The 11,491-nt window shown below is 56.0% G+C and overlaps 1 protein-coding gene across 4 annotated transcripts; it reads right to left on the bottom strand.

Annotated features, from left to right (window-relative positions):
• Positions 1-115: 115 nt before the first annotated feature.
• Positions 116-6,320, bottom strand: MEN1 (menin 1). Of its 4 annotated transcripts, none has more exons than XM_058689556.1 (10): positions 6,193-6,320; positions 5,343-5,803; positions 4,148-4,356; positions 3,822-3,950; positions 3,508-3,548; positions 3,347-3,434; positions 2,523-2,659; positions 1,986-2,121; positions 1,347-1,511; positions 116-1,137 (listed from the first exon to the last, which is right to left on the bottom strand). In XM_058689556.1, coding segments are annotated over exons 1-10 (1,851 nt in total). In that variant the 5' UTR covers positions 6,195-6,320; the 3' UTR covers positions 116-654. The 4 variants fall into 4 exon arrangements, with proteins under 4 accessions (XP_058545539.1, XP_058545541.1, XP_058545542.1 ...); XM_058689558.1 differs by having other exon boundaries at positions 6,181-6,313; XM_058689559.1 differs by lacking the exon at positions 6,193-6,320 and adding an exon at positions 6,090-6,188.
• Positions 6,321-11,491: the final 5,171 nt, after the last annotated feature.

An 11,491-nucleotide genomic window follows, 5' to 3' on the forward strand; every position in this document is an offset into this window, starting at 1 on the left:
GGAAGGGGGCGGGGCTCAGGATTCACAGGCCGGAGACTGCGTTTCGTGTCCCAGACTCGCAGGATAGAGGGGAAGAAGCTAGAATTTCCAAACTCTGAAAGTTGAAGTTCTTTTGGGTGTGTGTGTGGGGGGGGGGGGGGGGGGGGTTGGGTTCCCAAGGGATGGAATCCTGAAGCTCGGAAATGTACTACTAGAGGCTGAGCCGAGTCCCAGGTTCCCGGGTTGGAGGCGGGTCCTGTGCTTCTTGGGTGTAGGGCTGGGAGCAACCGGGAGCAACCCTGGTCTGGCCTAAGGTTAGAGCCTCGGTTCTGAGGTGGGGCCTGTTTCCAGTGCTTGGACCTTTAAGGATTAATGATGGAGCTCAAAGTGAGGTTCCCATTGGCCGTCTGGGATTCTGGGGGATGGGATCTATATTCCAATGGCGGGCAGAGCCCTGGAGTAGTCTGTACTCCGAGAACCTGCAGCCTGGGTTCCGGGTGGGGGTGGGGCTCGGAGGACCGGCTTAGGCCACCTCGCCCCCCCCCCACCCGCCCCCACCCCCGCGGAGGCAGGGCTCAGGGGGCGGGGAGGGGGGGTGTCTGGTGTGGGGCCTCCCTCCGGGACTGAGCGCCCCCTTCCCCCCACCACAAGGGTCGACAGGGAGTCTGGGGTGGCTCAGAGGCCTTTGCGCTGGCGCTTGAGGAAGGAAAGAGTGTAGTCGCTAGGTGTAGACACCTTCTGCTTCTTCATCTGCACTTGCGACTGCGCCGTGAGCTGCAGCTTGATGGCGCTCGAGTTGATCTTGGTGGCCACCAGCAGCTCCTTCATGCCCTTCATCTTCTCGCTCTGGAAAGTGAGCACTGGCCCCTCGGGGGGTGGCGACGCTGCGGGCGCAGGGGCTGGAGCCACGCTGCCTCCTTCTGGGCCGCGGGCAGTGCCCGGGACTGTCCCCGGGGGTTTCCGCGGGGGTCCCGACGTCGCACCCTGGCCGGAGCCCGGGCCCTTGTCCAGCGCCGGTTTCTTAGGCGGCGGCGGCTCCTCTGGCTTGGACTCACGCCGCGGGCCTCGCCGCCGTCCTTCCCGGGCTTCCTCGCCCCACAGCTCTTCCGCCTCGGCCGCCTCGGCCTCGCGGCTCACTATGCGCACCTTCTGCCGCACCTGGGCAGGGAGGAAACGCGGAGGGGAGGTTGCAGGCCGGTGGCCGGAGCCCCAGGCCCAGCCTCGGCCATCGCATCACCGGGCCTCAGTCTCATCTGCACCCAAAGGGGACAAGCAAACCCTCTTCAGGACCTCAAAGGTTCTGACTCGGTGGCTGCCGTCCCCCCCCCCCCGACCTCTCCCAGCATCCCTGTGCAGCTCCCCCTCACCTGCCCCTCAAATCGGCCTAGGGACTGCACGAGGAAGGTGGCCCAGCCCACGTGCAGCACGGGCGTGGGGCTGCCCTCTTCCCATTTGCAGATGCCATCATAGAATCGCAGCAGGTGGGCGAAGCACTCTGGATCCTGGAGGGCGGAACTCTGGCTCTGGGCACCCTGGGCACGGGGAAAGGAGGGCACAGGTCAGACCCACTTCATCACCCCTTATCACAGGGCATGGTCAGGGTCCCCTGCTTGGCAAAGAGCCCTGGCTTCAAACGAGGAGAGCATAGGGGAAAAGAACTCTTAGAATCTCTTTCCTTTTATAAAACTAGTCCTTAGCCAGGGTGTGGGGGGAGAAACATCCCTTCCCTATATCCCACCCCTCAATTGAATGAGGGGCACTGGCCATGAAAGAGATGGGCTTCCACTCCATTTACCTGAAGCCACAGGGGTAGAAACCCCTAAAATACTCCCAGTTCCCTCACACCCAGGCCTAGGACCTCAGCTACTGCAGAAGAGAATGTAGCTCCCCGTGCTGGGCCACCTCCCCCTCGCGGGCCCGTCCCATGCAGCAGTCCCCGGGTCCTGTGACGGGCAGCCCTGCTCAGGTGGCCAAGGGAACACAGGCCAGAGCTCTTAGCTCTTCACCTGGGTCTGCTCCCCTGGCCGCTCCTCGCCGGCCTCCAGCAGGCTAGCTGCCTCCTTCAGCAGGTTGGGGATGACATCATTAGCTACTTCGAAGAACTCCTTGTAGATCTCCTCGTCCTCGCGGCAGTAGTTGTAGCTGTAGAGCAGGAGGGCACGGTGGGGTCTTGGTCATGGCAGGGACCCCCGGGGACCTGGTGAGCGGTTGGGGTCTTTACTCGGAAATGGTGGTATCTGTGTCAGCCCAGAGCAAGAGGAAGAGGAAGGAGGGGGGTCACGGGCTGGGGGGGGGGGGGTGTGTGCAGATTCTATTGCTGGATGTCAGCGGTTGGAAATCGGGAGGACAGGGGAGGCAGGGAAAGGTGTGAGGTGCTCATCAGAGGTCCCAGCCTCCTGGGTGATGGTGGCCTTGGCTGCCTGGGGACCGGATGGAAAGCGGATAGGGCTTGGGACCCAGGCCTCACTCCTGAATGAGGCGGGTTGGAAATGAGGTAGAAGGGGACGAAAGGCCGGGCTGAGGCCCTGTCGGGGGATCCTCACTCCTGGATGACAGTGGCCGTGTCAGCCCAGGCCTGCAGGGCTTCGCGCACGTTGCGGTTGCGACAGTGGTAGCCAGCCAGGTACATGTAGGGGTAGATGTGCTCATCCCGGTAGTAGGTCTTGGCCGAGGCAATGCCCTGGGGACAGAGCAGAAGGATCTCAGAGAGGCAGCCCCAGTTGCCCTGGATGGCACAGATCCTTTTGGGTCACACCCGGAAGGAACAATAGGAAGATCCCAGAGAGTTCCACCTCCGATCTCCCTTCCACCACCTTCTATCCTCTCTACCAGACGCTCCTCCCTAGAGTCTGCAGGACTGACTGCTGAGGCCTGGGTCACACTGTGGTGGGCAGGGACGCTCACAGAACTGGGCCTAGGAAAAGGGAGGGGCCCGCCCTCCAAGCTCCCGGCACATCCATTTTCCCAGGCTTCCCACACACTCCTACACAAACACCAAAGCTTTCTAAGCCCGGCCCAACGTCCGTCCTGTGCCCCGCCCCCACAGAATTAACACCCCCTCCTCAGTGCTCCCACCACATTTGACCTCTGTTACGCTCTAGGACAACGAGAGGCAGCAGAAAAAGCAGGGCTTAAGGAAGAAACTCGGGCCCTATCACCCCCAGGCCGGGAACCCAGAACACCCCTCAGAGAGCCCTGACTGCACCGAATATGCACATAATAAACACAAAACAGGGAACGGATGGGTGACAGCCCCCAGTACACACAAAGTTCCTCTCTCCTCACCCACCACCTCCCAGGCCCCAGGGAGAAGGGGACCCCAGCCACTGCTGGGCTTCCCTTCTGTACCCGCCTGAGACGTCCCCACCTTGTGGTAGAGGGTGAGTGGGTCTGGTCGGCCAGGGGTGGGTTCCAGTTCCTCCAGATCTGCCAGGTTCCCCAGTGCCATGGGGTACCTGGGAAAGGGTCATGAGTCCAGGCTGCCTCCCAGCCCCCTGAGGCCCAGCCTGGCCACTTTCCCCTACTGACCTTTCCAGATGTCCCAGGTCATAGAGCAGCCAGAGCAGCTTCTAAGGGCCGAAGAGGAGAGGTGTGAGCTTGGGGGGCGGGGTGAGGAGGGCCTCAGTCTACCAGGCAGATGTGACTTCCAGCAGGGACCTCCCACCAGGTGGGAGCCAGCCCCTTCTTGGGGTCGAAGCCCTCTCGTGTCTCCGTTCTGCTCTCCCAAGAGCCCCGGGGAAGGCCAGGCCCGGAGTGATTAACCCGTGTCACCAAAGGGGAAGCTGGAGCTGAGGAAGGGGAGGGAAGGTGCCCCTGCCCGAGGCCCCACGGGCCGCCCTCACCTGCTGCAACTGCAGCAGTTCCAGGGAGTCGGTGTGCAGGTCAATGGAAGGGTTGATGGCACACACCATAAACGCCACCTCCATCTTGCGGTCACAGCGCATGTACGATCCTTTCAGGTACAGCCAGCTCTTGGGAGAGGACAAGACCAGATGTCTCGTGATGGCTCACCGGTGCCCACTCCCGGGACCGACAGCCAGAAACGGGGCGCTCCCCTTCGTGGCATACGCAGGTGGTGGCAGGGAGAGGGGAGCACGGCCCGAGAAAGCGGAGCCTCTTGGGGGGCTTGGGCGAGGAGAGCGTGAAGGGGAGGGGGTGGGGACAGTACCCGCTCGGCCACACCCGCGTTGACCGTCTGGCCCCTGCGATCCTCGTTGCCCTTGCCGTGCCAAGTGACCTCAGCTGTCTGTTCTCCGTTGGGCCCAAACACTACCCAGGCGTGGTCCTCAGACAGGGCGAGGTGGACATCCCGGAGACCCAGAGCCTGGCAGGCCCCCACCACGGCAAAGGCCACACCAGAACTGTCCAGTTTAGTGCCTGTGGAAGGGGAAGCAATGAAAGAGGGTCCTCTGAGCTCTGCCCCGGTGGGGGGGGTGGGGGGGGTGGGGGGGGGAAGGGGAGGCAGGGGGAAGGGGCCACGCAGTGATGCACGCCCCCCCACTCCCCCACCTCCAAGCCTGTGCACAAATCTTAGATGCTTCTGTCCATCAATTCTCAATCCCTTTCCTCCTATGTGTTCGAAGCCTTCCCCTCGCCCCCCCTTACATCCCCCAGTAAGAGAGCTTCTTGGCTTTCACATAGCTCCACCCAGCCTTTGAGCTGGTTCCTTCTCCTTCTCTGCACCCATTATGATAATTCAGGGATTTCCTTGTTTTATTGTGCCTATTGGGTTAAAACAGGGACAGCAAAAACAAGACCCTCTGGCCAATGTTCTTTCTTCACACACCCACTGGTAGATATTCCTAATCTCTCTCTGTATTCTTCCTGCTTGGCTCAAAAGCAGCCACCGGTCCCTTCTCAACATGGCACTCCAGGACCCGACCGCCAGTCAACTGGGCCTGGAGCAAAGACGAGAGTTCTTTGCGAGCCCTGAGGGTTAAGCTTCTTGAGGTGAAGGCCCTCCCTCATCTGTTCGCTTTCACTTAAGCGTCTCAGATGGAACAAGATGTAGGCTCCTCACTCTCCAAATCCGCTGCTGCCCTTTGCGCCTCACACTGAGCTGAGGGACTCCTGCAGCTGCTCAATGGCAGGGGTGGGGATGCTGAGGAGGCCGAGGGTGGATTCATGCCTTGAGAGCAAGCGACTGGGGTCCAGTCCCAGCCCTGCCGTTCTGTGGCACACCATTTCCCTTGTCTGGGCTTTAGTTTCCCTAGCTGCACACAGGGTAGTAATAACACCTGCCCCACCTCCCAAGGCTTACAGGTCTTAAAGGGCTCTGCAAACCATACAGGGCCGTGAAGAGGTGGGCTAAGGTTCCCAGGTGAGACAGGATTCTGGCCCTTTGCCACCTGTCGGGCTCCAACCTGTGATGAAGCTGAAGAGGGACTGGATGTGGGCCCGATCCTTGAAGTAGGAGCGGCTGAGGCTGTTCCAGATGACATCGGAGACCTTCTTCACCAGTTCTCGGCTGGAGACACCCCCCTCTCGCGGGTAGAGAGACAGGTCGACGGCGCCACGGATCTGGGCGGTGAAGCGGGCATACAGCGCGGCGATGATGGACAGGTCGGCCACGGGGAAGTAGGTAAGGCCGCCAGGAGGGTCGGGCGCGGGGCTGGGCTGGAAGGTGAGCTCGGGCACATTGGTGGGGATGACGCGGTTGACAGCTAGGAAATGCTCCACGAAGCCCAGTACCAAGGACAGGAGCACCAGGTCCGGTTCCTCTCGGCCCAGCTCGGCAGCGAACAGGCGCACCACGTCGTCGATGGAGCGCAGCGGGAACAGCGTCTTCTGGGCGGCCTTCAGCCCCATGGCGGCGGGCCTCGGCCTGCGGGAGAGAAGAAGGAGGGAGGGTCGGGCGGGCACGACCGGGGAGCCCCCTCCCAGGCTCGGCTAAGGTTCCACACCCCCATCTCCTACACTCTCTTACTTCCCCGCCCCCCTGACCCTCCGCTCATTTGTTTCCCCTCTTCCGTCGGAGACCCCCTCAGCTGAGGCTGGAAGGGCCTCCTCGTCCCCCACAACCCCAGGAGCCGCGGCCCCGATGGGTGTGCGCCCCTAAAACCCCGCTGAGCACCCTCCACGGCCGCCCCGCCCCCTCCCTACGACCGTACCCCCGGGCACCCGAAGTCCGTCCGGAAGGCGCCCCTAGCCCAAGCCCCCCAAATGCCAAGAAGAGTCCTGGCCTGGGTCCCCCGCGCCCACCTCCGCGCTTACATCCCACACAAGGCACCACGGCGCCCGCCGCCTGGAGCCTGCTGGGAAATGGAGTTCCGCCCCTTGGGCCGCACGGCCTGCCGGGAAGTGGAGTCCCGGGCCCTCTCCCGGCCCCGCCGCGTCTTGAAATGGTGGCCGGGCCGGGCAGTCCGCAGTGGTTTATGGGAGTGGTAGTCCCGCCGCTCCGGGCTCCCCGGAGGTAGGTGAAGAGTGGAGCCTGCACCACCCCCCTGAGATCCTCAGGGATTGGTCACTCCATTTCACGCCCTCCAGGTAGGCCGTGGAACCGCGGTGCATTCTGGGAGATGTAGTCCGGGGCGTGACCAGGCGTTCCGCAGGCGGTCGCTGCGCTGAGGTTGTCACGTGTCGTCAAGATGCGAGGAAAACCGGTACTTTGAAATACTGACACGGAGTCCTGTGTGTCGAGCCACTTTAGTTGAATTTTTATCAGTATCCATCAACACGAAAATGTGTGTCCTCGATGTCTAGCAATTCTTCCCTAGCTCTGCTCTTTACTTTTTATTTTTAAATGTTTATCTATCTTTGAGAGGGAGAGACGGACAGAGCACGAGTGGGGGGGAGAAGCAGAGACAGAGGGAGACACACAACATGAAGCAGGCTCCAGGCCCCTAACTGTCAGCACAGAGCCCGATGCGGGGCTCGAACCCACGAACTGTGAGATCATGACCTGAGCTGAAGTCGGATACTTAGCCGACTGAGCCACCCAGTTCTGCTCTTGAGAAACTGTAACACATCTGCCAAGAGGAACATCTAAAGCACCATTATCGTTATTTGTCATAGGGCAAAAGAAGAGTGAGGTTGCTGGATGCATCCCAAAATAGTTCTTCAGAGCAGATTGTTGAGGGAAAATACTACAGAACAATAGGGATGATAAGATAATATTTGTATTAAGAACATTTTAAAACTTCAAAACAATACTAAATAATTCTTCCAGAGTCATCCGTGAATCTTTCTTATTCATTCAGCAAACAGATTTTTGGTGCCTGTGGGCCAGGCACTCAGTCCTAGGCACCGGCTATGTAGCAGTGAGTAAAACAGATCAAATTCCTGCCCGACTTCACCTCTGTGGGTATTTCCCCCCCCGAATCCATAAGCTTAGCCTAATCGTGAGAAAACATCTGGCAAACCCAGACTGAGGGACATTCTACAAAATACCTGACCAGTACTCTTCAAAAGTGTCAAAGTCATCGGGACACCTGGGTGGCTCAGTCGGTTGAGCTTCCCACTTTGGCTCGGGTCATGATCTCACGGTCTGTGAGTTCGAGCCCCGCGTCGGGCTCTGTGCTGACAGCTTGGAGCCTGCTTGGGAGTCTCTCTTCCCTCCCTTGTTCTCTGCCCCTCCCCTACTCTCTCTCTCTCAAAATAAACACTTAAAAAAAAAAACAAAAAACGGGGCACCCGGGAACCCTACTGGTGAAATTTTAAATAAAGTCTATAGCTTGCTTCATGGTTTTCATCAGTTAGGTTTGATCGATGTGTCTCGATTGTGGCAGATGTTAACATTAGGCGGAGCTGGGCCAAGAGTGGCTGGGGATGACGTCACCACTGACTGAGTTCTGGGATACTTCGTCATACGGAGATTAGGAGACCAGGAGGAACCAGCAGAGGAGATTGGCCAGACAGGTAGGAAGCGAACCAGACCAGCAGCTGTGCAGAAGACCGTGCACCGAGGCAGAGGTAGGGACTGACAGTGTTAGACACCGTTCATAGGTCAGCAAGCTGAGCCCGCCAAGACTGACTGGATTTGGCTCAGGGCAAACTCCTGAAGGCCACACGAAGAGCAGTTTGGGGAGCAAAAGCCTGAAGTTACTGGGCTTAAGAAAAACGAGAGGAAAGAAATTGGAGACGGTGCCAATCCTCAACTCTTTCAGGGAGCTTTGTGGCACAGACAGGAGAAAAACAAGATGGCGGGGGGGGAGGGAAGGGGGTCAAAGGAGGGTGTTGTGTCGTCATTGTCGTTGTTATACGTAACCAGTATTTTTTTTTTTTTTTAAATAACTTATTGTCAAGTTAGCTAACATCCAGGGTGGGCAGTGTAGTCTTGGCTTCGGGAGTGGATTCCCATGATTCATCACTTACGTACAACACCCAGCGCTCATCCCCACAAGTGCCCTCCTCAGTGCCCATCACCATTTTCCCTACCCTCCCACCCCCATCAACCCTCAGTGTGTTCTCTCTTTCTGTTAAAATATTTTTTTAAAGTTTGTTTTGAGAGAGACAGAGACAGCGTGAGGGGGGGAGGGGCAGAGAGAGAGGGAGAGAGAGAGAATCCTAAGCAGGCCCCGTGCTGTCAGCACAGAGCCTGACGCAGGGCTCAAACCCACAAGACCGTGAGATCATGACCTGAGCCGAAACCAAGAGTATAGCGCTGCTATAAACATTGGGGTACGTGTGCCCCTACAAATCAGCACTCCTGTATCCTCTGGATAAATTCCTAGGAGTGCAATTGCCGAGTCATAGGGTAGTTCTATTTTTAATTTTTTGAGGGACCTCCACACTGTTTTCCAGAGCGGCCGCACCAGTTTGCATTCCCACCAACAGGGCAAGAGGGTTCCCGTTTCTCCGCATCCTCGCCAGCGTCTGTTGTTTCCTAAGTGGTTCATTTTAGCCACTCTGACCCGTGTGAGGTGGTATCTCAATGTGGTTTTGATTTGTCTTTCCCTGATGATGAGTGACGTTGAGCATCTTTTCATGTGTCAGTTGGCCATCCGGATGTCTTCTTTGGAAAAGTGTCCATTCATGTCTTCTGCCCCTTTCTTCACTGGATTATTTGGTTTTCGGGGGTGGAGTTTGGTAAGTTCTTTACAGATTTTTTGCAACGAACGCTTTATCCCATATGTCGTTTGCAAACATCCTCTCCCATTCGTCGGTTGCCTTTCAGTTTTGTCGATTGTTTCCCTTGATGTGCAGAAGCTTTTTATCTTGGCGAGGTCCCAATAGGTCCTTTTGTGGTGTTGTTCTTTAAGAGGAGGGAATTGCAGGACGTGTTCTGATGGTCCTGAGGCAGGAGTGAGACAGGGAGCCAGGTGTGAGCGTGAGGACACAGAGGGCAAGAGCTTCCTGCCAAGGGCATGAAGGGTCCCGAGGCGCTCACTTGATTTCCACCGATGGAAGCAAGGAGGCTGGCAGAGGGTGGTCCCTCTTGATGTCTGCCAGTACATATGTACAGATCTATATGGCACCCATCGCCATAACCTAACCTTATGGGGAGAAGGGAGAGAGTCAAAAGGGAACTCACCTCTAATTTACAAAAAAAAAAAAAAAAAAAAAGTATTGTAATTAAAATTGATTTAAAATAGCATCAGCTATGTAATATTCTTTTTTAAAATATTCTTTATTTTTGAGAGAGAGAGAGAGAGCGTGAATTGGTGGGGGAGGGCAGAGACCGAGGGGGACAGAGGCTCCAAAGCGGGCTCTGCACTGACAGCAGTGAGCCCGACGTGGGGCTCGAACTCACGAACCATAGTCGGACACTCAACTGACCGAGCCTCCCAGGTGCCCCATCTAGGTAATATTTTTGACAAAAAAGTTAAATATGAATTTCAGGGGGAACCATCAGACAGATGGAAATCACAGGCCGTTGTACAAAATAACTGGCCTGGACCCTTAAGAGAATGTTAATATCAGGGAGGCAACAAAAACAAGGCGGCCAGTTGCTCCTCCTTAAAGGAAATTGAGCCTGGACGACCAAATGCAACATGTGATCCAGAATTAAATCCTCGATTTTTTGAAAAGTCCAAAAAGAACATTTATGCCACGGTTGTACCATGAACCAAGCAGCTTAAACAACAGAAATGTCTTGTCTGTCCATCTGGAGTTTGCACGGCTGAGGTCAAGGTATGGGCAGGGCTGGTTCCCTCTGAGGCTGTGAGGGGAATCCAGTCCAGACCTCTCCCCGGCTGCTGGGGGTTTGCTGGCAACCTTTGGGGGTCCTCAGCTTGTGGAAACATCACCCTGATCTCTGTCTGCATCATCACGTGGTCCTCTCCCTGTGTGTGTGTGTCTGTGCCCAAGTTTCCCCTTTTTTAATTAGAAAAGTTTGTATTTTATTTATTTTTTTAATTTATTTTTGGGACAGAGAGAGACAGAGCATGAACGGGGGAGGGGCAGAGAGAGAGGGAGACACAGAATCGGAAACAGGCTCCAGGCTCCGAGCCATCAGCCCAGAGCCTGACGCGGGGCTCGAACTCACGGACCGCGAGATCGTGACCTGGCTGAAGTCGGACGCTTAACCGACTGCGCCACCCAGGCGCTCCAGAAAAGTTTGTATTTTAAATAAACTCTGTGTTCAACGTTGGGCTCAAATTCACGACCCCAAGATCAAGAGTTGTATACTCTAAGGGCACCTGGGTGGCTTAGTTAAGCGTCCGACTTTGGCTCAGGTCATGATCTCACGGTCCGTGAGTTCAAGCCCCACGTCAGGCTCTGTGCTGACAGCTCGGAGCCTGGAGCCTGCTTCGGATTCTGTCTCCCTCTCTCTCTCTGTTCCTCCCCTCTCTCACACTGTCATTCTCTCTCTGTCTCTCTCTCTCAAAAGTAAAGATTAAAAAAAAAAAAAAAAGAATTGCATACTTTACTGCCTGAGCCAGCTAGGCAGCCCCAGCTTCCCCCCTTTTATTATTCAAAAAATATGTTTTTTTAACGTTTTTTCATTTTTTGAGAGAAAGAGAGAGAGTGTGAGTGGGGGAGGAGCAGAGAGAGAGAGGGAGACACAGAATCCAAAGCAGACTCTAGGCTCTGAGCTGTCAGCACAGAGCCTGATGCAGGGCTCGAACTCACGAGCTGCAAGATCATGACTTGGGCCGAAGTCAGACGCCCAACCAACCGAGCCACCCAGGCGCCCCTAAGCTCCCCTCTTTTTAAAGGATACCAGTCATGTCGGATCAGTGCCCACCTTGATGAACTATTTTAACTCATTACATCTTCAATGACTGTATTTCATAGGAAGCTCATGTATGGAGGTATTTGGGGTTAGGACTTCAACATATGAATCTGGGGGGATCACAGTATATCCCATAACAGATTGTCATTAGATGGTATTGTTGTATCAATATGAAAACTCTCGAGACGGTAACAGTGGCTTCTGGTGGTTCCTTATTTTTAAGAGATGTCCCTGAAGTATTTAGGTTCAAGACGTCTGTAACTCACTTTCAAATGGTAGCAGAATACATTATGTACGTGTATATATGTAGATATTGATAGATATGGAGGTAAAGCAGAGGCAGCAAAATGCTAACAATTGGTGAGTATAGGCGAAGAGTACAAGGGGCTCATATTC

The sequence above is a fragment of the Neofelis nebulosa genome, chromosome 10 (genome assembly GCF_028018385.1).
Source record: "Neofelis nebulosa isolate mNeoNeb1 chromosome 10, mNeoNeb1.pri, whole genome shotgun sequence".
Classification (NCBI taxonomy): Eukaryota; Metazoa; Chordata; class Mammalia; order Carnivora; family Felidae; genus Neofelis; species Neofelis nebulosa.

Excerpts from the sequence above, each read along its gene's own strand:
- MEN1 (XM_058689556.1), bottom strand. Across the intron at positions 3,549-3,821 it reads AACTGCTGCAGTTGCAGCAG|AAGCTGCTCTGGCTGCTCTA; the intron begins GTGAGGGCGGCC and ends TTCGGCCCTTAG. Across the intron at positions 1,512-1,985 it reads GGCCAGGGGAGCAGACCCAG|GGTGCCCAGAGCCAGAGTTC; the intron begins GTGAAGAGCTAA and ends CCCCGTGCCCAG.